At 43.7% G+C, this 24,129-nt stretch overlaps 1 protein-coding gene across 1 annotated transcript in view; it reads left to right on the plus strand.

Annotated features, from left to right (window-relative positions):
- TACC2 (transforming acidic coiled-coil containing protein 2) overlaps positions 1 to 24,129 on the plus strand; it is a gene marked incomplete at its 5' end in the record, with an annotated part of 132,523 nt that overhangs the window by 105,418 nt on the left and 2,976 nt on the right. The window contains 10 exons of the mRNA XM_084265327.1: positions 559 to 620; positions 1,439 to 1,554; positions 2,301 to 2,472; positions 3,851 to 3,991; positions 5,163 to 5,243; positions 11,724 to 11,867; positions 12,094 to 12,170; positions 16,149 to 16,192; positions 22,063 to 22,223; positions 23,108 to 23,214. Of these exons, the coding sequence (XP_084121453.1) occupies positions 559 to 620; positions 1,439 to 1,554; positions 2,301 to 2,472; positions 3,851 to 3,991; positions 5,163 to 5,243; positions 11,724 to 11,867; positions 12,094 to 12,170; positions 16,149 to 16,192; positions 22,063 to 22,223; positions 23,108 to 23,214 (1,105 nt within the window). The remainder of the gene's footprint in view (positions 1 to 558; positions 621 to 1,438; positions 1,555 to 2,300; positions 2,473 to 3,850; positions 3,992 to 5,162; positions 5,244 to 11,723; positions 11,868 to 12,093; positions 12,171 to 16,148; positions 16,193 to 22,062; positions 22,224 to 23,107; positions 23,215 to 24,129) is intronic.

Genomic DNA, 24,129 nt, shown 5'->3' on the forward strand with positions numbered 1-24,129 from the left:
TGTGACAATAGCCCAATAAGCTGGGCAGTTGTCTCACCCCTTGTTCAGTGAGCATACAGGTATTTTATGTGTCTTTTTATCTAGTCCTTCTGAATTAGGAATTGTGTGATAAACATTAAGAAATAGAAATTGCTTCGTTTCTCAACAGCTTTTAAAACCTTTTTTTTTTTGTGTAGATAAAAGGAAAGTGGTCTCAGCATTACCAATTATTGAAGAGTGTGTTTTCTGTGATAAGATAACACGATAGAGGAAAATGATCTGTGCTCTGAAAGCCCTCTGAAACTTTCTTAATATTCTGGCCCCTGGGGCAGAATCTTCAGCAAATTAATAAAGCTGAAATTTTTCAGGCAAATTAATTTGCTTGAAATGTGTCATAGGTTCATTGTGGAAAATCAGCATGCCATCTGCTTTCCCTCTGTATATTCTGGGTGTAATACCTCATAGAAGAGTATTGAGCAGAATGGGAACGGCCCTTGTAAACGAGCAGAGACCTCATTTACTTCTGCAAAAATCATTCCATGGCACGTGTTTAACAGCTCCTTTCTGTTTCTGTTGCAGAGTTGGAATATGGCAACTCGTATGAAATAGAATATATGGAGAAAATAGGCTCCTCTGTGCCTGTAAGTTCTCACTTCCATTTCCATTCCTTTGCATCCCCTTGTCACAATATACCGTCCTGATAACGCCCTCAGCCCCACTACCCCTTCAATGAATTACAGTGTGCCTGCAGCAGATTTGCAAAACCAGTTCCTTTCAGTTGGCATAACTGGGGTAAATTGTATGTGCTTTGTTGTCCTGTATCCTGTAGAGCTTGTTCCACTTTGCTATTTTATTTTTAAGCTACCATCATAGTAGTTCTTTCTGGAGCTTAAAAGCAGATTGGTATTTCCAGCAGTGCAGAGCACGGAGCTCTCTGCCAGCTAGTGAACTATTTTAAGAAACTGGGAGTAAAACTTCTAAGAAGATGGAGGGAATTGGGAAAGAATACAGAATGAATGTGCAGCATGGGCAGTGGTACCATGTGTTACCAGTTGTTTTGCCTCACTTCTGTTTAATTCATGGATTTACAGCTTGAGAAGATCCAATGGGGCGGGGGGGGAAGTTAGAAAAACCAGGCACGTAGGTCAGGTGCTTAAAGTTTCAATGAATATTTTAGTAACGCTTTTAGCCAAGGGATGCCTCCTGCCTGACAGGACCAAAAATCTGATTAACCCCAAAGCAGGAGAAGAAAAACCATTTGAACTGTTTAGGTTTCGTTCTTTGATGGTTTCTTCCTCGAAGGGCTCATCTCAGTATCAGTTAGCACAGGCGGTACTACAGCCCTGTATTATTAGTTGTCTGTCAAGTCATTTGGTCACGTAAAGCTTCAGTGACCCAAATTAGCTTTAATGGGGGTACGGTTGAGTTGCTTAACGAGTCTTTCTTTTCCTGTTGCCAGCAGGATGATAGCACCCCGAAGAAACAATCTTTATACCTGATGTTTGATGCTCAGCAGGAGAGCCCCGTCAAATCGCCTCCCATCAGGCTGTCTGATTCCACAACGCCGTGCTCAGGGTATGCCACCACAAGCAAATTCAGCCCTGGGAAAGGATGCTGGGGAAATGGGTTACTGTCCTAGCACGTACACAGGCAATTCTTCCCCTCCCTGCCTCTGTGTTGCCGAGTTGTTTGTTTAAAAATAGATTCCCATCTGTGTACGCATCTGACAGAGAATAGAGGGCAAAGGTATGGGAGTTTTGTAGTGGGAAGGGATAAGAACATGTATTTCTCCTTCATATTCCTACTAAATAGAGTCACAGTGGCAACTGTCTCACTAGACAACAGCTTTCCACTTCCAGGTTTTGTTGTCAGATATTGATGCCGTTTTCATGTCAAACTCCTAATTGCAAGTTTTCATTTGGCCTTTCCTAGATGGATTTTTCTGAACAAGGAATCTAGTCCATCAGAACAGGATGTGGGGGTTGTGTTTACTTCCAAAAATTTTGCTTGTTAAGGACATCTGTTCTTGTTAGTAAAAGTTGTTTGTTGGGAGAGATGTAGGTCACAATGAGAAAGGGGTAAAAGGCAAGTGAGAAATAATTAAGAAATGTGAGTAACGTTTCTGATGGAACTGGCTCTATTTCAATGACTCTAGTGCATTGTTTGGAAAGGATATTGCAAAGCATTATGAGAGAGAATGATATAGGGTTGAAACTGTGTGTGCACTGTAATGAAGAGGACTTGCTTAGTTATTAACAGAAGTGGAATTGTTAAGGACCTTGTGCTCCATGCTGAAAGCATGTACACAACCTTTTTTTCAGGTCAAGTTTTGAAGACCCTGAAGCCCAGCAATCCTCTGGAATGAAAATACAACATCCAGCTTCCCGAGTCCTAGCTGCCAGCCAAGAGGCACACTTACAGTCACCTGACAAGGCCAAGCAGAAGGACCTAGAGCCCATGACCCTAGGAACAACTCCAGAGGCTATTGAAATAGTAAGTGATTTATGATAAGAGTTTAGGAATCATTTTCCCATGAAAATTTTTTTCATCCTATAAAGGTTGATCTTGAAAGTAAAGTGAAGTTCCATCTGATGCTTATAGATCTTGGTAGCAGCATTTGGTAGGACCCAAATGAGGGAAGATAGGTTGATGGGACCTGATGGAATTCAGGAGATTTTCCTGAGTTCTTACCATGGCTTAGCATTGGCTTGTGGTACCTTGGTCCAAGTTGATACTCTGAAGTGCCTTTTTTCTCATACAGGCCTTTTTGCACTGTGCTTTGACATGATATTTTATATATATAAAATACAAGGTTTGATGTAAACATGGAGACATCGTCTGTTCTTTTGTATGTACTGTGCAATTTCAGAATTTTCTTGGTAAAGAACAAGTGTCCTTTCACATTGTCATATAAACTGCTCACTGCACTGTTGTCATCTGATACTGATAATGTAAAATTCTTTTTTTTTTATAATTAAAACTCATTCCAGCTTTCAATTAAATCACTTTTTTTTCAGTGGCTTCTCTGGGTTGGATTTGAATTAGTGGTGAGCCCTTTCCTGCCTCCAACCTGTGCTGCGTACAGACTTTAGAGCATTGGTTCTCAAATTCACAAAGGTTCCCTCTAGGTCTCCTCTCTTCCAGGCAGACTTGTTTCACAAATGCCTACAGCTCTAGGCATGCCAAGCTATATGACAACACAATTATTGAGGAGTCAAAGTAAGACGCAGCTCACTTCAATACTATGCTTAATTTCTGTTAAAGATGCTGTTGATACCATCTCACAAAGCTTTTTTTGTGAATACTTTCCTCACTGCAAGGAGTCTCAGGTTCTCAAATCCCAGTTGTCTTAGGGGTTTTTTTCCATTGTAATTCTGTCCACTTTCATATTGTCTATTTATCCTGATCCTGCTGTAATTGTGAACATAACTGAGTTTATCCCCAGTGAGCAGCAATAGACTTTTGTAAAGACTGCAAAAAGATTGTCACCAGTTTTGTTGGACTTCAGAGCTTTCAGACTCCTTTAGAGGTGTCTGAACTGAACATAAGCTATTGTATGACCCAAACCTGTGGTAACTGGTTAAAATCTATTGCAGAAATATCAAGAGTGGGCTGTGGTCCATGGTTTGAGAGCCATTGCTTTAAAGGCCCTAATATTACTCACTTCATCTTAGTCTTGGAAAATTGGCTCAGCTTTTAAATTAGGAAATATCATCCTCAATGTTTGACTGTTACACCTATGGATTGTATTCACAAGTGGTGTACAGTGAAACTCTAGGATTCAAAGATTTGCATTCACATATGTTGCTTTTGGCCTGGACTACTTGGGCAAAACCTCTGTTGCTTACTCTGTATCCTCCTTACCCTTCAGACATCTCCTGAAGACTCCTTTGTCTCTGCTGATGCTCTTCTCAATAGGATATCTAAGAAAACCTCAATATGTGATCAGCCTGAATATCTAGATCCTGACTTAGCAGAAAAGAACCCCCCAGTATTTGCTCAGAAACTTCAGGTTTGTAGCAGAAATATAAATGTCTCTTTTCTTTAAGTTTGTCTACACACAGGGAGAGGAATGCTTTGTTCACCTGAATGGGGTGGGAGGAGGCATGGGGGGGAGGTGAGGAAGAAGCAAAAAAAGCTTCTTTCCAAAGGGATTTTGGCCTTTCAGGAGCTTAAGGCATGAAAATATTTTCATTTAATCCATATAATACATAAACTTCCACCTATCTTCTATTACTGGTCTATATGTTTTGCAGAAGTCTTTATAGAACAAATCTTTTAAGCTTGAACACAGCCTTTGAAGTGTGGAGAGTTGTAGCCTTAGTAGGTCTGTGTGCATCTGCAGGCCAGTTCTGTGTGTCAGGACATATTTTCTAGAGTGTTTTCAATGAGAGTTTCAAGCAGCAAGGGTTGAATAGAGAACATGGCATGAACTCTTGCAAAATGAAAACAAAAGGAGTCTGGGAAAAACAGCTTTAGCTCCGGAAAACACCTATTTTCCCAGCATGTTGTTCCCCCTAGTAAGAACTTTGCCCTGTACCAGGCTGGGGAAGGGGCTGGAGGGTGAATCCTATGAGGAGCAGCTGAGGGAGCTGGGGGTGTTCAGCCTGGAGAAGAGGAGGCTGAGGGGAGACCTTATCACCGCCTACAACTACCTGCCAGGAGGGTGCAGAGAGGTGGGCGATGGTCTCTTCAGCCAGGGGACAGGAGATGGGACAAGGGGCAATGGGCTCAAGCTGCACCAGGGCAGGGTTAGAGCAGATGTGAGGGGAAAGTTCTTCCCTGGCAGAGTTGTGGGGCTGTGGAACAGGCTGCCCAGGGAGGGGGTTGAGTCCCCACCCCTGGGTGTGTTTAACAGAGGGGAGATGAGGTGCTCAGGGATCTGGTTTAGCACAGGATAGGAACGGTTGGACTTGATGATCTTAAAGGTCTTTTCCAACCTTGTGATTCTGTGATTCTATAATAACAATTGTTTATCTATACAGCTACCTCAAGACTAACCAAAAACCGGACTTTGGTACCGGTGTTGTAGCCACGAAAGGATTATGGGATGTTTGTCACCCAGGAATTGTCAGAGTTACACATTTGCAATACAGCATTCTGGTTTTGGATGTGTTAAACGTTTCTGCTCTGTTCTTAATACATTTTTTCCTGCGGATTGCTCACAACCAAACACTTGACAGGAGGAGTTAGAGTTTGCTGCAATGAGGATAGAAGCCCTGAAGTTAGCCAGGCAGATTACCCTGTCTTCCTTCCGCTCCGAGGTACCTGCTTTGTGCCTGCCGTGCGTGTGTGAGTGTGCACAGACTAAGAACCCGAGTGCTGCTTTCCCTTTAACAAGGTAACTGAGGCTGTTGGGAGGGCGCTGCGCAGCTCTTGCACGCCTCAGTGTGCCGCCCAAGAGCACGCTGACAGCGGCACTGCCCACAGAGCTGCTGGCTCCTGCTCTGCTCACAGAGTACCCCTGCGTCCAGGTTAACCAAAGGCACGTGTGAAGGGGAGAAGTAGGCACGTACCTTTCACAGGAGACAGGTTCTGCAATCCATGTGGCTGTTTGTCATTTGTTTATGGCAAGATTTGCCCTAAGAATGCTTGATGACCAAACCTACTTTGTATAAAGATTCTATGGATTTTGACTGTAGGGACATTTTGCTTTTTGTTGGTATCTCCAGCTTGAAATCAGACTTTAGAAGGGAGAAATACCATCAGCCCTGCCTTTGGGCATCTTAAGAAAGGGACTACAGCAGGTTTGGAAGGACTGTAGAGCTTCCAAGGGAAAAAAGCCTCCTGGCACAATGTATCTTCATTCATGAAGATCTAAACCTCATGGTTTTTTACTCACTATTTCCAGGTTGCGCTGACTAGTTCCTCCTTGGAGTGATGCTCCGTGCTGCTCTGGGGATGCATGTGGTCCTCGCTGTGATTGCAAGGGGATGGAAAAGCTTGCTGTCATGCACTGCATTTGGTGGTTAGCCAGTTGCTCAGCCAGTTTATGATGCCCTTCTTGGTACTTTTAGCAAAATAGCCAAGCCAGAAATGTTAGTGACTTTCTTGGGAGATGGAATCTGCTGCGTGGGATGCTGATAGGATGGCAGTGTCCTGCTGCAGTGAGACATTTAATTCCAAAGGAGGAGAACATACTTCTGACACTGCCTTCTCCAGGGACCTTTGTCTTCTTACAGTGTCTGTTAGTAAGTTGGTGGGAAGTCATTTGCCTGATCCTTCCTCATCTTGAGCTCATTGCATCATCACAACATCTGGGCTGGTTATAGGGTGGAATTTCTTGGTGCTTTAAGGACAAGTCATAAAGTCACTAGTTCATAAAGATAGAAATATATTCTTTTTTTAGATTAATTGCACTTTTATGAAAAAAAATGATAGTTATTTCTCTTACCTTAAATAGCCCACGAGCCAGCTGTTTCCAGGGTGCACATATACTTACCAAAGTAAATTAATTCCTTGCAGATCTGTGGGTGTTTTAAATTATGTGGCTATAATCTTTTATTCAATCAAGAAAGATGTGCCCTTCCCAAGAAACCAAGCTTAATATTCTAATAAGGAACTGAAGGAAAGAATTTTCCTGTGTGACTGCTAACCTGTGCATGGACTGTCTCCCCTTCTCTCTTGCCCTGAGTGGTGGCTGTCAGAGGAACGTGAGGCAGGATCCTCTCTAGATCCTCTCTACGTCCTTATTCTCCCTCTGCCTCCTTGTCCTCACAGCATTTTGCTGTAACATACAGCAATCAGGCTCTCCAGCACCAGGAAACACTTGAGATGAAACACATAATCATACCTAGGTGCTCTTTACAGGTTATATCAAAAAGTTTCTGCATTTTTGCTACCAGCCAGCAATTTGGAAATTCACAGATTGAGCTATTTTAAACTGAAGAGAATAGGTTTGGATGTTTGCAATGTCTTCTCTGTTACCCAGGAGAGATCCTGAGCTGCAAGAGTGTGATAGTTTGTGTTTGATTAGGTGGAGTTATGTTTGAAAGGTGTTTTACAACATTATTGCCACATTTTCCTTTAGCTAGAACAAGTTTACAAATGGCTTGGGACTTAGAAAGGGAAAATGGATCTCATGTGATTATTTTTTTTTAGAAAACACCCTTAATCTGTATATCAAAAATAGCAGAAAGGATAAGTAGAGATGAAGAGAGAGAAGTCAGTGAAACTCCACCATCTGAGGGAGAATCAGCAACATTTTGATGGTGACAAAGCCTCATATCAGTCCAGCCAGCAGAGAGCTTTTAGCTCGATGTTGTGTGTGTGTCCTGTTAGGCTGGGAAGGACTTTTGTCCTTGCTTCACTTCACTATTTCAGTAGGAGGTTGCTGATGTTAAATTAGCCTGTGATGACGGCCCTCGTGACCGACAGTGACTGATGGCCTGGATTAAGTATAATAGGATCCACCAGGCGACTGCAGGGACTTAAATTCAGATACTAACTGGCAGGATTCCTTTCTGGTTGGCTGGCCTCAGTCCTTTCTCAGTGTTGTATAATTACACTTAACATTTGCTCAACCAGTACAGGGTGAGCAACAAGAATACAGGGTGCTAAATAAAGACACAAGCACTTGTTGTGGCACGTTAGATCCCCTAAACCAGTGAGTAAATAAATACAAGCATTTTCTGCTGATACTAGCACTGAGAAGAGAGATGTGCAGTTTGTTATCCTCAGGCTGAGGGAAGTGATTTGGCCACTCCCAAACTTCTTGTCACCAAGTCCAACAACAGCAAGACTTTCACACTGCCAAAGATTTCTCACTTCCAGATGAATTAACCCTTCCCTATTAAACAGTCTCCTTTAGGATGTGCAGTGGCCTTTTTCTGTAGGTGCAGCTTGAACAGAAAGGCTGCAGGCTTCACATTTGCCACCTTACAGGGGCTGAGGAGATGTGGAGTTGGGTGAGAAATCACCACAAATGGGATTAGTGCATCGCAGCTTTGGGGGGCTCTCATGGTATGGGAGGAAGAATATTTCCTTCAAACAGGGATACTGTTTTTTTTTCCCTGTAAAATTTTATAAGCAGAGAACTTATGCTGGGATTCTACTGGCTTGTCAGTGTATTTGCAAGCACAAATAGGCCTTGTTTTGCCTCCATTGACCTGTCTGTGCATCAATTAGTTATAAGAGTTGATCATTTGATACTCGCCCAAGCAGTATCTGAGTGCTTCTAAAGGGCAAGCTAATTTTCAGCGGGGCTGAATACATATTCCTCTCAACAGGGTGATAAAAAAACTCACTTGCATTTTCATTCCAGTGCCTTTCTCTGTTTTCTTTCACTTTGACCTTCTTGAAGCGAGATGAGGGCAGCTGGTTAATCGATGTGCATTTATTCCCATTCTGGTCAGGTATCTGGTTTCTGTGGAAGATGCTGGGAAGTGTGTTGGGCTCCCAAACACACTAAGGTTGTAGTGACCTACATTTAATAGTAATTCCCCTGCAGACTCTAATCTTTCTGCACGAGGCTCAGTGACTTATAAATCCCTATGCTTATTATTACCCCAATTAACTGCTTACCTTCCCAGCAGTAAGGTGTTGAACTTAAAGCACTGACAGGGTTACTTTGGGTAGTACCATCATTCTATTGGTCAGGTTTTGTTATTTCCCCAGGATGGGAATATTTGGAGGCAACAAATAAAAATTACTGAGCTGTGCATCAGTTTGGAGCAGTGTAGAATTAGTTTTTGAAAGAAAACCATGAAGACCTTTCCTGGTTGCTGCTGCCAAAGAGAGAACCCAGCAGCTTGTGACTTGTGTGAAGCGTTTCCAGAGTTAGGATGAGATTGGTCAGAAGTATTTCTGCTCAATAGTTAAATTCCAAGAGTGTTTGCAGGGTTGTTTTTTAAATTTTAAGTTGGTTTGCATATCATTATTACTATTCTTTTGTACAATTTAATCAAATGCAAGAGAGAACCAAAGAAAATGTATTAGTGAGACACTGAGCTCTATAAAAAAGATGCATAAAAATGCTTTAAATCTTCTTTTCCCTATTTTTTAAAAACATTTTCATCATTCTGGCAGCTCTTTTGACACATGTTTTTGTATGAGCATAAGGAAATTTGTGCTTCTCTTGCCACAATTAATATTTTCCAGCAATCTCTTCATTAGATCCAGCAAAAGACACTGCAGGAAGCTTTTGAAATACGATATGTACAGTGCAGCAGATTGCTCTCCAGGATGGCCTTTCTTCTGAGGACAGCTTTGATCATCTAATAGCTTTTTTTTATCTCTTGGGTTTTCTTGCCTTGTGTTTGAGGAGGAACTGGAGTACATTTTGTTGAGGTTAGGATACTGACTTGAGCCAGCAGCAGGCTTGTTTATTGGATGGTTTACCTCTTCTCAGATCTGTGGACAGCACCACATGTGTTTTTGTATTTATGCCTTTACATCCATGCTTGAGCTCGTGTCCCAGATGTAGTTTTTCCCTCTGTTTTATATTGGGAGATACTTTCAAAAATACAGGCTATGTAATTTTGATCATTGTGATGCTTTTTTTGCTCAGGTAGGAAAACCCACTGGATTTGAGGTTGCACCTCCTAGTTGTGTTGGACTTGATCAGTTTTGTGTGTTTACATAGCAAAAAAAAGAGAATTACCAAAAGTAATAGTTTAAAAATTCTCAAAAAAATATACAAAGCAAATTAGTGAGAGTCTCTTACATAAATAAAGATGCAATATGGTGTTTTGTAAGCACTGTTTAGCTCATTCCTGCTCTAATTAAATTTTCTTGCCTAGTCCTTTAATGTTGCTGGTGTGGTTTCTTCATGTTGTCTCCAGATGTGATAGCCAGAACATCTAATCCCATGTTTATCTGGAGTGAGCCTTGTGTGTAATTTTCAGTTCCTTCAATAAGATATGACATGAGATCTCAGAAGGGATTGCAGGAGACTAGACAGTGGGTTTGGATCTGCCTGTTACTCTGGGTGATGCAGGAGCTGCGAGCAAGGCAGTGGTGTATGGAATAGCATCCCACAACCTTTCCTTTAACTGTGTTGAAACAAGAGCATGTGGTGTTGAGATGAATGAGGTCTCCTTGTGTGCATGTTGTGGAGAGGGGCACTGAACCTGCCTTCAGATGTGACCTACTTGCTTTCACATTCCTGTGCTTCAAAACAATAGAGTGGGACTCTGCTATTTTATTTAAAAAAAACCCAACAAAACCAAATAAAAAACCCCACAACCCTCCTTTCCAGGAAAATAAAATCCTGTTCTCTCTTTTATGTAAGAAACTAATTAAAAAAAATCTTAATACTCCTAATTATTGCAGATAAAGCCTTAAGACTACGGTCTCATAAACGCCAGAGTGTGTCCCAGGCAGGGCTCAGCCCATCTGTCTCCCTGCAGAGGGGCTCCCTGGGGACCAGAGCAGCCCCTCAGCCAGTCAAGTGGAGTTGCTCTGGCTCTGACATGCAGAATTACCCCAAGGACCACGTAGCCTGGGCTTGTGCAGTAGAGTTGGGGGGGTACCAGCACTGCGTGGGTGAAAACAGTCCTCTTTCTCTGCTCTGGAGCCTGGAAACATAACAGAGCTCACCACTGTCTGGTTTCTATGAGGGTTTCCTCTTTTTAAAAAAAAAAAAAAGCTTTAATTTTCTGTGACATTTTGATTTTCCAGCCTGTTTTAGCCCAGTATGGTGAGGAAGCAGTGTTTGGTGATGCAGAGGTGCCTGTATTGTTTGCCCCAATCCTCCCCATCATCCTGATTCCTTTGGCCACTTCTTGAACATTAAACCCCAGCAACAGGGATATGGTCACATCTACCCCCAAAATTATCTCGTTGACCCACCAGTAGCTGAGAGGAAGAACATTTTGTTCCCAGACTACTGGAGGCAATGCCCAGCACGTGATGTTAGCTGGTGATGGTGGGATGTCAGGTGTTTGTAGGGGACACAGGCACATAGAGCTATTCGTGTACTGCAGAGGGCTCTGCTCTCATGGGGGGTTACTATAGATAGTGTCTAAAAATGTGTGGTTTGGGTCTTTTAGAGTCTTCCTAATCATCTTTTATGGTCTAAACCTTGGATTTAGTGTGCTGTAACTTGGCTTGTTGGTATCTAGAGTTGTTTGCAAGATGTCTTAGTGTCACATACCTCAGTTTTGCTCTCTTCCTCGTGTCACATGCCACTCTCCTCCTGCCTTAATCTGAGCTGCTGACACCAGCAGAGTGGGCAGCTGCAAATAAAGCCTCATTTAACTTACTAATCGCATGCTAAATACCAGTGGGGCAGCAGTGCCACTTGTACACTCACACACTTTACGTGATGCCATTTATGGTGGATACAGTATATCGGCAGGTCAGACCTAGCTGTCCTCTTGCTTCTGGCTTCTTGATGTATATTTATGGAAGCAGAATTGCCTTTAACAAGCAATTTGCCCTCAATTGGAATTTCCTCTGTTGACGTGCATTTCTTGTGGAGGTTTTGATGAAATTTCTGCATCAGAATGTAGTAGATTTTCTAACATAGGACCTTAAAACATTGCTGGCAAAAGCACTGTCTTTATTTTCTCCCAATAATGGTAATATGGCTCTTTTGATGCTTACTACAGCTCTTAAATATGTATCTTATGATCACTAAATTCAAAGTTCCTTGCCAGTGTTGTCGCTGTTGTAATTTAGTAGTGTGCAGGACTCTAGTCCTAGCTCAGGACACTGGTGCCTAGCACTAAACCCAAAAAACATATGAGCTAAACACGTATTTAATGGTTCATTTCTTTGTATTTAAAAAAACAAACACACAGAGAGAACCTGCTATCCCAGCAGATGTTTCCATCTCTAAAAGTGCACTGTACTCCCGGATCGGCACCTCGGATGCAGAAGGCACCGCGGGTCTCCTCTACCCCCAGCAAGACTTAGACTCAGCGCTGCGACTCGCCAGGGCAGAGGTAATTTTCTTCAGCTTTTGAGAAAAGGGAATATGTGCCCCTTGGGGTTTCTTTCTTTCCCCTTGTCTCCCCAGTGATTCATATTCCAAGCACTTGTTGACAGAAATAGCCTGTTAATTAGGATTTGATATTGAACCAAATATTGTACCATTATTGAATTTTCTCTTTAATGAATCGCTTGGGCTTACTGGGTTTTTTTTTCCCCCCTTTGCTTTCTTTGTTTCAGATTGTGGCCAAGGAAAGAGAAGTGTCTGAGTGGAAAGAGAAATATGAAGAAAGCAGAAGGGAAGTGATGGAAATGAGGTGGGTTATTAACTTGTCACTAATTACACTGATGGAGGGTCTCGTAGGGTACCGTGATGGTGTTGTTAGCTGAATTCGCATCGTTATTTTTAGCTGCAGACTTTGGCTTGATGATACACTGATACTTTGCTCTGCATGGTGGCCATCCCTGTTCGGGGTGATCAGTGAAAACTTCTGTGACCCTAATCTCATTTACATCCTCAAAATACTGAGATAGGAGAGGTCTTAGTCTGCATTCGTGTAAAGAAACCGTTTCCTCCAACAGTAGTTATCCTGGATTTTGCTGCTCTGTTTGAGAGCTGACAGGAGGACCCTGAGCTTTTCAGTTTTCAGTTGTACCAGTTCTGTTCTATCTTTGCAAACCTGCCTGTATTACATTTAATTCCTGTATACTGGAGCATAACTGGATCGACCTTCCTTCCCAGCCCAGGCCCTACTGCTTGCCAGCGTGACCACAAAATCCCTGTAGCGGATGAGGTGAGGGGTCTTGCTCAAAGAATCACTATTGCTCCCTGTTTAGCCAGCTGAAACTTTCAGCCTTTGGGTTTTTGCAGCAGTACTACTGTAAGAACGACATAACAGTAAGCTTTAACCTCAGTTTATCAATCTGACTCTGAGAAAGTCATTAATTGCAGAAGACAATATATGAAAATACATCTCGTGGAGTCTTTCAAGCTTGTTCTTTTCTACCTTCAAGCACACAGAAAACCCTTCCCCCCTTGACTCATGAATAAAGGCACACTGTCCAGTGAGGTCAGCATCCTTCTTCTAAGCAATATTTCTGCCATCACTTCCAAGACCGAATATTCTTCAAAACCACTTCTCTCCTAGCACCAACTTCTTCCCAAACTTAAACATCTCAGTGGTTTAAAGCTAAAGTCAATGAGCTTTATCAAGCAATGACCTGTACATGCAATCCCTGCCTACAACCAGGAAAACCTTACTTAGGGAGTAAGGCTAAGGGGGAGCTGTGGTGCAGAACTCAGCCCTCGCTAGCGCGGGTGCCAGGAGCTGCACATGGCGGATTTGAATAGAGGCGGCGCAGGGCGTTGAGCCAAAGCATCTTAAGAGAAGCATCTGCAGAAGGCAGGGGCAGCCACTGTGTTTTGCTCAGAAAACAGTCTCCCAGCACCCAGCTGAGTTCTCTCACCTCTCGTGCACTCTGCTCGGGAAAGGGAACAAAACCCTGGCACAACCCTCCAGTGCATAATGAGGCAACATGGAAAGAAGCTGCTGCAAGCTCGTGCCAAGGAGGGAGAGCAAGGAAGGAACAAAGTGAGGAGTTGTGCGAGGAATGTCTCAGCGTTTGCCAAAGTGCAGCACTTGGTCCGTGCTCTAGAAACCACCAGGTTGTTTATTTCTCAGTGACACAGAGCAGGTGGCACACTGTAGGTCTGTACCTTCATCTTCCTCAGAGTAATTTGCTCATGTATCTACACCCTTAACAAAATTGTGATTATCTGAGCCAAATTTCCCACAGGCACATCCCTAGAACACGAGTAGGGAAAAAAATACCTGATTCACAAAGTTATACAGTATGCATGTGTGCACAAAGGAAGGCTTCTCTTGGGAGTTGAAATGTCCAAACAGTCCTTGTGCAGTAAATGAGAGATGCAGCAGTTAAATGTGACATCATGATAAGCAAGGAATGAAGGCATTATCCAGAGTTTCAAGCACAGAAGCATCACTTTCCACAGGAGGAGAAGCAGTGCTCCTTTACTCAGGTCCTGGATACTCCACCTGGAATATCTTTAGGTCAGAAAAATGTCAGAGTAGAGAATTTCCACTCCAGAGAAGAGTGGCTGGGATGAGAAGTTGTAATTGTGTAGTAACTATGGAAGAGCTAAACCAGGGTGGGCTATACCTTAATCCAAGGGTGCAACCAGAGGGAGGCAAGAACTATTTAAATACGGTTTAAATACGGTTATTTGGGGGTGTAACTGATTATGCCTCAGTAAGGGAAGCCAAGCAGATGACTCCTGAGGTCCTTTATAGCCCTGGATTTTGGTGTTTTTATCACTTAGGAAATCTCAGGAAGTCAATAAATAGAATATCTAAAATACCAAAAGCTCAGCCCACGCAGCATGGGTTAAGTTGTGCCATTGGAGAGAGGAATGACCTGCCCGGCACCCTTTGGTTCCCCAGCTGTAATGACCATTATTTAGGCTGATGTCTGAAAGGGGCCTTTGACATGAATCTGGAACAAGACTTGGCTTGACTGCTGTGCTTTCCAAGCCGAGTATTGTTAAAATCAATGTGCCATTGCAGTGTCTGCTTCTGTTGAACAGCTGCTGCATGATTCCTCAGGCTGGGTCATGCAGAGAATGTGCTACCAACTTGGACCAGTCTAATCTGGGGGAAGTTTTTTACAGAGGGAGTGGTGAGGGGCTGGAACAGGCTGCCCAGAGAGGTGGTGGATGCCTGGGGGATGTTCAAGGCCAGGTTGGATGGGGCCCTGGGCAACCTTGTGTAGCTCTAGGCCTGGAGGTTGGTGGCCCTGCCTATGGCAGGGGGGTTGGAACTCAGTGACCCTTGGGGTCCCTTCCAACCCATGCCATTCTATGATTCTATGAAATAAGAGATAGATAACATCACTTTGCTGCCAACCTGTGTGGTACAGCCTGGGCTGGGAAGCACTGGAACAGTGTTGAAGGTCGTGTTCGTTGCCCTGAGCACTTGGCTTCATTTTCCAGGATGATAAAACTTCCTGAAGGTGCCTGGTGTTACAAGGGTATGACATGGCCTTAAAATCTTTATTGCTTACAGCAGGCTTCTGAGGTAATCTTCTTTGGACATGAAACCAATCCCTTCCTTTTTGGGGAGAATCCTTGTGGCTAGTTTTGCTCTCAAAAGGGTCATTTATGGTTTAAAAAAAAAAAAAAAAAAGGAAAGGAGACAAAAACCAGTTAAAAGAACAGTCCTGACAGCAGGCAAGGTGGCATCTGAGCAGGTCCTGGTGGGGGCAGCAGCTGGAGGCACAAGGAGCTGTGCAAGGAAGGGCCCCAGTCCCAAAAAGTGTTGTTTCTGCCTGAAGCCTGAGCGATGTCAGTGGCATGCTCGCTGTAAAGACCAGAGCAATAGAGACCCTGCCCAGCTCTGTGGCCTTTGGGGGCTTGTCCAGGTTTGAGGCAGTGCTGGAGTTACTGCATGACTGTTTTGGGAGTTCTGTAAGTTCCTCCTTTCCTTGCTGACTTTGTCCTAGGGGTCCTGCAGGCTCATGAATCAAAGCACAGATCAAGCTAGCTCATTTCATTAGCTTTATTTGGCTCTGGGAAGGGACGGATCATCTTTCTAAATCACAATTAATCTGCTTATTTTGGCTAACCTCTTTTCAAGAAGGAAATTCAAAGCCTACTGTGAGTACATGAAATGAAAGATTCTTAAAAGTAACGTTTTGCCACCTTTGTTTCAAAACCAGATTTGAGATGCGATGGATTTGGGGCTGCGTACTTGAATATTTGGGTCTTGTTCTCTTAAGTGCTAATGGATCATTTAGTCACATTTGGGGGGTGGAAGATTATGTGTATTTTGGGTGAGGGCCAACTATACTCCTGCTTAGGTTTCCTTGCTACTGATTTTAACTTTACTTAATGTTTACATTAGAAATATCCAAACACAAGCATGGAGAAAGCGATAGAAAAAGCAGACCCTTTGTAATTCTTGAATTAGTCCAATGTGATGATGTTTATACTTAAATCCTGATAGGTAACGCACTTTAGGCATGTTTCATGTAACAGAATTCGTTTCAAAGCAATCCCCTTTCCCTTCCCCCACTGATTAACACCAATTAAAACTCAGGTGCAGTGTCTAAACTGCCAGTTTTATTTGTTAATCGGGTACTAAGGAGCATATAAAAGTGTGAAGGGGTTCTGTATCTCCTTGAACATCCTGCAGTTCAGTTTGAGTAGCATTAATTTCTAATTAAGCATTAGTGATTATGATGATTGCCAAAAGCTTTTCTGTTTGTTTCTATTGCAGGAAAATCGTTTCAGAATACGAGAAGACAATTGCTCAGATGATAGGTAGGTGTTTCCACTCTGAAAGATCCTACCCTCCCCTCTGACTTTTTTTTTTGCTGAAAAGAGCCTAAACACGTGGTTGAAGTCTGGGGGCTTCATTTTTGATGCTACCCACATCTGCTGATGCTGCTGGGAACTGTGACTGCATCTGCCAGGCTGCGATGGAAAGTCAGAGCTGCTTTTTACACACAGGAGCCCCCGAGGCTGGTCCAGGCGACATGGAAAGGTCAAGGCTTTTTCCTCTGCCTCAGAGTGTCCCACAGGAAGCATCTTCAGATGCTTTGCCCCACGATCTGTGGGTATCTCAGGGAGAGACTTGCAGTGACCTACAAACCCTTTAGTCAGCCACTCCCAACTGTTTAGTGGGAGATACCAAACTTAGCTCTTTACAACAGCGGATTAGCTGTGCTAAGTGCATTGGGCAGACCAAAACCTGGATTAACTCCGATCCCAGATGAGAGATTATGAGTGGCTGATCCACCGCCACACCTTTTAACAGCACAGGGGTCTCCTTTGAGGTCTATATTGTGACCTGTTTTGCCTCACAATAACCAGAAAAGGCCTTTGTTAACAGTACCCCCCACCAATGGAACACCCTGCCAGCAGTAACCTGTCAAAGCTAGAGGTTGCAGCGCTCATGTGCTTCCTTGGAGCTGGAGGTCTGGACCCTGGGATGTGATTTGAAAGCCTCTTCATAAGATTCCCAAAGCTCTTTTTCTTTGGCTACAGAAAGCACCGGTGGTTGGTGCTGTCCTGTGCTGCTTCAGCTGGAGCTGCCTCCCAGAAAGGTGAACAGCTGAGAGGCATCCTGGGTTCTCCATGGCCGAAATTGCTGGGAAGGGTGGGAAAAGAAGCCAGAGGCTGATGATAAAGCAGGGCCAAGCTCAAGGAAAGCAGCAGAGAACTGTGAAATACTGTTAAAAGCCATTAGGTCTGGCCTCAGAGTTAAATCTGGGCTGTGAGATGCAGAGGAAGGCTACTCTTAACTAATGCTAGTTAGTTAAACGAGCAGGGAGTGTTAGGAATCCAGCCTGTTTACCCTCTGTTGGTTGAAAAATAAAGGTATTGTTCCTCTAACTCCCTTGGAGAGAACTGTCACAAGGAACACAGAGTGCCAGGATGCACCAGGCATACATGCAGCTTTCTAACAGGTTTCCAACACGGAGGATTTTTACTACAGCTATCAACACATCTTACTGTTCCATACCTTTTAAAACTGGCAGTCCCCTCCTATACGATCAGTATAGTGTGACCCCCCCCCCAGTTTTGGTTTCTTGCAAATTGTTCCTATTTTAATTAATAACCTGAGTTGTGTTTACACATGGAATGGACTTGCTTGATTTTTGCCTGAAGAGAGCAGGGGAGGTAGTTTGATGGCTGATGCTTTGGCTGCCATCCTGCCTGGGAGACATCCCAGCCACCTTTCAAGTGAAGGGGGAAAAAAAATGAGCCTATAAATAAATAAACAAACAAATGTTGGTAGAATAACAAATAAAATATATATTAATGAATAATATATAATAACAATATGCCTGGCATCACTCTCTATGGTGTTACACCTCCATCACCTTCTGTATGTACAACTGAGCAAATGTGCCTCCCTCCTGACGTAATGTCTGTCATTCTCATCCTGTAGATGTTAAAATACAAATCACCAGAGCATGCAAAGAACTGAATTAATTTTGGTTTGAGCTAAACATATTCTGATAGGGCTTCATCCCAGAAACTGGCCATTCATATGCACAAACACAGGGCCCATCCTCTTTTTCCGAGCACGTGAGTATAGGTAGCAAGAAAAGCTTATTTCTGATAAGAAGGCTCAAATTCTGGTTATAGGAAACAGATTTAAGCTAAGAAAAATAAAAAGTTCAAATTGTGAGGCCACAGTGCAACAAGAAGATCCAGAATAGGAGTCCCAAGGCAAAGGCACAGCCACGGCGTACAGAGTAAATGCTGCAATTACCGTCTCCTTGTGTTGGGGAAAAAAAATCATAGGTAATTAATTAAACCACTGGGGAAGCATAAAAATCTATAGATTTCCAATTCAGAGCATCAGAGATCCTTTCATATCATCTATGGCAAGTTTTGCTGAGCTGCAGGTGTGAACAATGCGATTCGCTCTCCACTTGCAAAGGAACTGAGACGGCAGCAGTGACTCAGGCAGTGTGCCTTGATTAGAGCAGCATGCAAACCCTGCAGCATGGTAATATGTTCAATATGAGGCTTCCTCTCCTTGCATCCTCTGTATGTTTTTTTGATCTAATTGTCCCACTTTCTCCTCTCATTTGCCATAAATTACTGTCCCTGTTGATAGAGGAATTCGCTTGTCCAAATGCCACGTTCTGGAGGAAAATGATTGCCTGTGTGCTTATTTGCATATACTTCTCTGACCTGTTACCACAATAATGTGCATTTTAACAAATGAAATGCCTGTGCTGCTCCTATTTCTGATGTAACCCTTCTGAGCTGCTCGTACAGCACTGTTCAGAGGGTGTTACAAGTGAACCACTCCCACAGATTCCCCTCAGGAGCACCCAGTGTGGTTGATAGGTCCCGCTCAGCTTTTTATAGGTTGTCACATGTATGTATAATATATATTGAAAATATTCCCCAGTGACAATATATGATGGTGGATGTTTTTCTGTGCACTGCAAACAGCAATTGCCTTTGATGTCAAGGGCTGTGGAAGGGCGAGGATCTGCTGCCGTGTTCAGAACCCAGTCTAACCCCACTTAACTCGTGCAATTAGTTTCATGCCAGAAACCCAATCTAGAACCCAATTAGTTCTGCCAGAACCCAATCTAACCCCACATAGCTCAGGCAGTTAGTTTCATGCCACACTCTGTACAGCCAGAGCTTGCAAGCCGTCGGTGTTTAGATCCCTGTTAGTGCCTCTTTGCATATTTTTTAATCCCCCCCCCTTTTTTTTTTCTTCCACTTGCCTCAGCCCCTGACATATTCTCCTCAGATGGAGCAAAGAGTGTTTTACCCTGGCTAACCTGCTGCCTGTGCTACTGCTTTGCTCACTGTCACCCAAGCTTTGCAGCTCACGACTGTGTGGCACCAACAAGCACTATGGAACAGAGCCTGTATCACCCCGACACACACCCCTCCCTGCCCTACACACACCTAGATCCAAGCCACCCACAGAATTCCCTTCCAGAATCCCTGCTGGGGATTTTCCTTTTTATTGATGGATTTGTGATGTTGGGGTTTTTTGGGTGGTTTGCTTTTTCTTGGTTTTTCTTTTTCCTGTTAAAAATGTATCTTTGTGCGTTTAAAAACATCAGTTGATTCTTGTTGTGCAAAACAAGTGGGTGTTATGCTGTGTGCCTTACAGGTTGTTGCATTACTTATTTTTCTGCTTTCCTAACAATTCCTGATTTTTCTATTTTGCTTCCCGTTTTTGTTGCTTCTTGCTATTTGCTTGCAAAAACAAATCAGGCAAGCCGGGTAAGTAAAGCTTTTCACCAACTTTCACACCAGCATTTTGCATTTTCAGTTTCTTTTTGCTTTTGTTCTCCGTTTGCTGCATTCCCATTAAGTGATGGAAGTAATACCGAGCTGAGCCTGAAAGCTCTGACTCTGTTGGTTTGGGTAGCATTAGTCCTGAGCATACTGGTGGTGGTGGTGGGCTGTGGACAGTGGAAACCACGTAATTAAAACATTTCAATTGCATAACCTTAGAAATATCTGGAGAAATAATGATCTGTGACTGCTTAACTAAGATTGGGCTGGCACCGTTAACAGCACAGTTCCACTAAGCAGCTTTCTCATTAAAGCTAAATCATAGTTTTAGAAAATATCATGTAGACCTCCCAGTTGCCCTCCAGACAGGTGCCCAGTTTCTGGTTTCTGTAGTATTTAATCACTTCAGTTTTAAATGTGTCTTAACTGTTAGATGACATTATCAGATGCCCCTTTCCTAAAGCTACCTGGAAACTCCCCCTCTTCTCAATTTATACATCACTCTCCCACCCCCATTATAAACTCCTGAGTTTCCCTTGGAGTTTAATGAGGACCTCAGCTCGCTCCCCAACTCATGAACATCTCAAGTGTGCAGTGGGAGGGAGAGGAGGAAGAGAGCATCGGGTAGCGATGGGATGAGTGTTGGAGGAGCTGGTCCAGCCGAGGAGGATGAATTGGGAGGAACAGGAAGAGCTCTGTAGTTGTGAGTCACTAACTCTCTAGGTTGCCCCAGAAACAAATAACAAGCAAGTTGCTAAAATAGCACAGAGAGCAGCCTTGGGTAAATAAAGTTGTGACATTAAATACATTCAAGTACATTACGTGACCATGCGAACGGATCCCTTGCCCTGTGGAGCTGTGCCGATGGAGGTTTTGCCAAAGAACAGGATCCTGCCAGTGAGTGGTTTGGAACTGAGGTGAACTGGGTAATCTCCAGCATGGTTAAACCAATCTCGTGCTGGAACACAGCTTCTCAGAGTTAGAAAAATAAACCAGGGCTGACAAATGGATTTCTCACTTGACTTGAGGATACATCCATCTTGACGTTACAGATGATCACGGGGTGTTGTTAAGAAGGCAGAACAGAAAAGGATGTTTATTTTTTTTATGAGATTTCAAGTGTCATCAGACTGATGTGGAATTACAGTAATCACAGAATAACCCCAGGTCGGGCTCAGCCCCAGCATGGTGCTGTCGGGAGGAGTGCAGGACATAGCTCACATGAGCTGGCACACAGCATGGCACTGTCCTGCTCCACGCTTGGTCAGGCTGGCAAAAATGTGTCTAAAAGCACTGAATATTCAAAAGAAAGAGCTTAATCTGAGTTTGGGAATTGGCAGCATCAACTTTGACATTTCAGAGCTGAGCATCGCTGTGAAACACTTAATTCAGCCAAGAACTTTGGTTCAAATAAAAAATGAAACTCTTGTTTAGCTCTTTATATTTCAAAATACAAAGGCCTGAAAGAAAAGCTGTGGTTCTGAAATGGCCCATGCTTTTTGCAGGGGAAAACTTGTTGCCTTATTTTAGTTTCCATCATAGGCAAAGGAAGAGAGTAACGTAAAACTGCTACATTTTGTGGGTCAGTTTTCCTTTCAGTACCATTCAGAGTAGCCCTTAAACGTGGACACAAGAATCGTATTTTAGAATGTGAAGGAAAGAATCATTTTGAAAGACAATGCCAGACTTCCTCTTCCTGTGTTCTATGAGTATTTCACTTCATTGATAGGTCAATTCCTTTGGAGAATCCTTTTTCATGTGGATCTGGAATCCTGTTGTGTCCTTCCCACCATCCTGCCTCAAATTTATCAGTACACAGGAGAAGCTGGGAAGGTGTTTTCTGCAGGCCAGCACTTAGAAAGTCTGGTCTGTGTTTCCTTGGTGCTTGCTACAGCAACACCAAGAAGCAAAGTCTGCTAAACACTTATTTTCCATGGGAAGACTTTGAGATGAATTCCTTGAAACCAAATGTTTGCACAGGGTTAGAAGAGGTGCTAGGAGATGACAAGCACTTGTCAGTAATGGCAAATAATTTATTGCCAGCGCTAGTAAGGTGCATAAATGTCCTCCCTTTCCTTCAGCTAGTCCTTCTTTGGGCAAGCAAGGGAAATCCAACACCTGCCTTTTTTCATGGGAACCACTGAGTTCAGAGTGAAAAAAATACATTCCCATTTCCCCCAACATCAAAATATTTAAATATCACTGTATTTAGCAACCTTTTTCCAATACTAGATCGTGTCTTTATATAAAAAATGAGTTTTCTGTACCCCACAAACTTCCTAATACACAATGTAGAGCACAGTGTAGTAGAAACTATAGATGATAGTGAAATTGGTGTTCTTACTACTGTTACCCTTCTGAAAACTGCTTTTTTTTTTTCCTTCCCCCTCTCTTCTTTCTAACAGAGGATGAGCAGAGAGAGAAATCTGTCTCCCATCACACAGTTCAGCAGCTGATAGTGGAGAAGGAACAAGCTTTGGCAGATCTGAACTCGGTGGAGAAATCACTGGCAGATCTTTTCAGGAGATACGAGAAAATGAAAGAAGTATTGGAGGGGTTTCGGAAGGTGAGTCTTGGTGAAGTCCCCTCTCTGACAGACAGAAGCTGAGCAGGCACATGGGGTGACATTTCAGTACTGCTTAGCAGAGAGAAAAAGAAATTTAAAAGTGCTTTTAAAAGTTCTGGAAGAGCTTTTAAAATGGTGAAGGTTTTGCACAACAGCAATTTGCTCCCATCCATGACACTGCGATGTCGATAGATGTCTTGTAGCAGTGGGGTGGGAGCAGATGTCAGGGCTGGCTTCAGGGCTGAGCGGTCTGGAAAGCCACACACGACTGTGCAAACACAACTGTAAAGCTTTTTGCATGGTGTAACATTGCCTACAAAGCCTCTCTTCCCTACAGAGAGAGGCTGAGGGAGCTGGGCTTGTTCAGCCTGGAGAAGAGAAGGCTGCGGGGGGACCTCATTGCAGCCTTCCAGTACCTGAAGGGAGCAGAGGAACAGGAGGGGAATCAACTTTTAAAAAGGGTAGATAATGGCAGGACAAGGGGGAATGGATTAAAGCTAAAGGAAGGAAGGCTTAGATTAGATATTAGGGGGAAGTTTTTTTTGCAGAGAGAGTGGTGAGGGGCTGGAACAGGCTGCCCAGAGAGGTGGTAGATGCCCCATCCCTGGGGGTGTTCAAGGCCAGGTTGGGTGGGGCTCTGGGCAACCTTGTGTAGCTCCAGGCCAGGAGGTTGGTGTCCCTGCCTGTGGCAGGGGGGTTGGAACTCTGTGACCCTTGGGGTCCCTTCCAACCCAGACCATTCTATGATTCTATGATTGCTTCAGCTGGGCTGAAGTGTGGGGGTGTCTGTTAGAGTGCAGCCCTGAAAGGATCTGAACGAGCCCCCACCAATTGGCCGCCTGTCCTGCACTTGGATTAAATGTAATGTCATCTTCTCTTTCAAGAATGAAGAAGTGTTAAAGAAATGTGCACAGGAGTATTTGTCACGAGTGAAGAAGGAAGAGCAGAGGTATCAAGCACTCAAAATTCATGCTGAGGAAAAACTGGACAGGTAATTGCTCCTACACATCTCTTTGCGGGGGGGGTACAGGCTGCAGGAGGAACCCTGTGGCTGCACTTGCATCCCAAACCCGCTCCAACAACACACAGAGCATAGCAGGCTTGGGGACACAGGGCAGGATAAAATGACACAGGGCTGGTGCTTCTTCCAGCTCCTGACCACATAGAGCAACTCAAATTTATCTCATTAGCAAATGGCTTCATATTTCTGTAACATATTTTCCAGGGAAGATGAAGAAAGAAGCCACTAGCTAGGTTTGAGCAGCTATGGGGGGGCTGTGCCCAGATACATGCATGTGCACCCAGTGTTCCTCCCCCTGAGATGTGCTGTTGCCCCTGCACTGTATTATCCCCCCTGATGTGTATTATTGCCCCTGTGCTGCCTTATCAGCCCTGTGCTTCATCATCACCCCTGTGCTTCATCATCACCCCATGCTACATCATCACCCTGTGCCAGCCAGCAAGCAGGGGATGTAAGTGCTGCTCAGCTGTTCAGCGCAGCGTCAGGTCTCTCCCTGGTAACACCACATCTCTAAGCTGGATCAGCCCAGCTTGTGCCCAGGGCGACACAGAATAGTTGCACAGAAGATCATGCCAGATGCATGTGGATAGTAACTCCTTAAGCCACTGATAAGGAGCAAACGTGGGATTGTGGCTTAAGAGAGGCAGCTCTGCTTGATTTATTTTACTGTTTTTTTACTCTGCTTCCATGTAATGACCGACTAAGCATTTCTAGGGATTACATTCTGGACTCATCTTACAGTCCCCTAGAACTAAGAGATATTTCCAGAATGTCACTAGGATTGGTCAGTGCCCAAAAGAAAGTAAGACTTGGATTTGCTTTCCAGCTGTTGTCCCAGCTGTGAGTCTAATCTGGAGATGAGGTTTAAAAACTGCAGTAAAACAC

The sequence above is a fragment of the Gallinula chloropus genome (assembly GCF_964237585.1).
Source record: "Gallinula chloropus genome assembly, chromosome: 5".
Lineage (NCBI taxonomy): Eukaryota > Metazoa > Chordata > Aves > Gruiformes > Rallidae > Gallinula > Gallinula chloropus.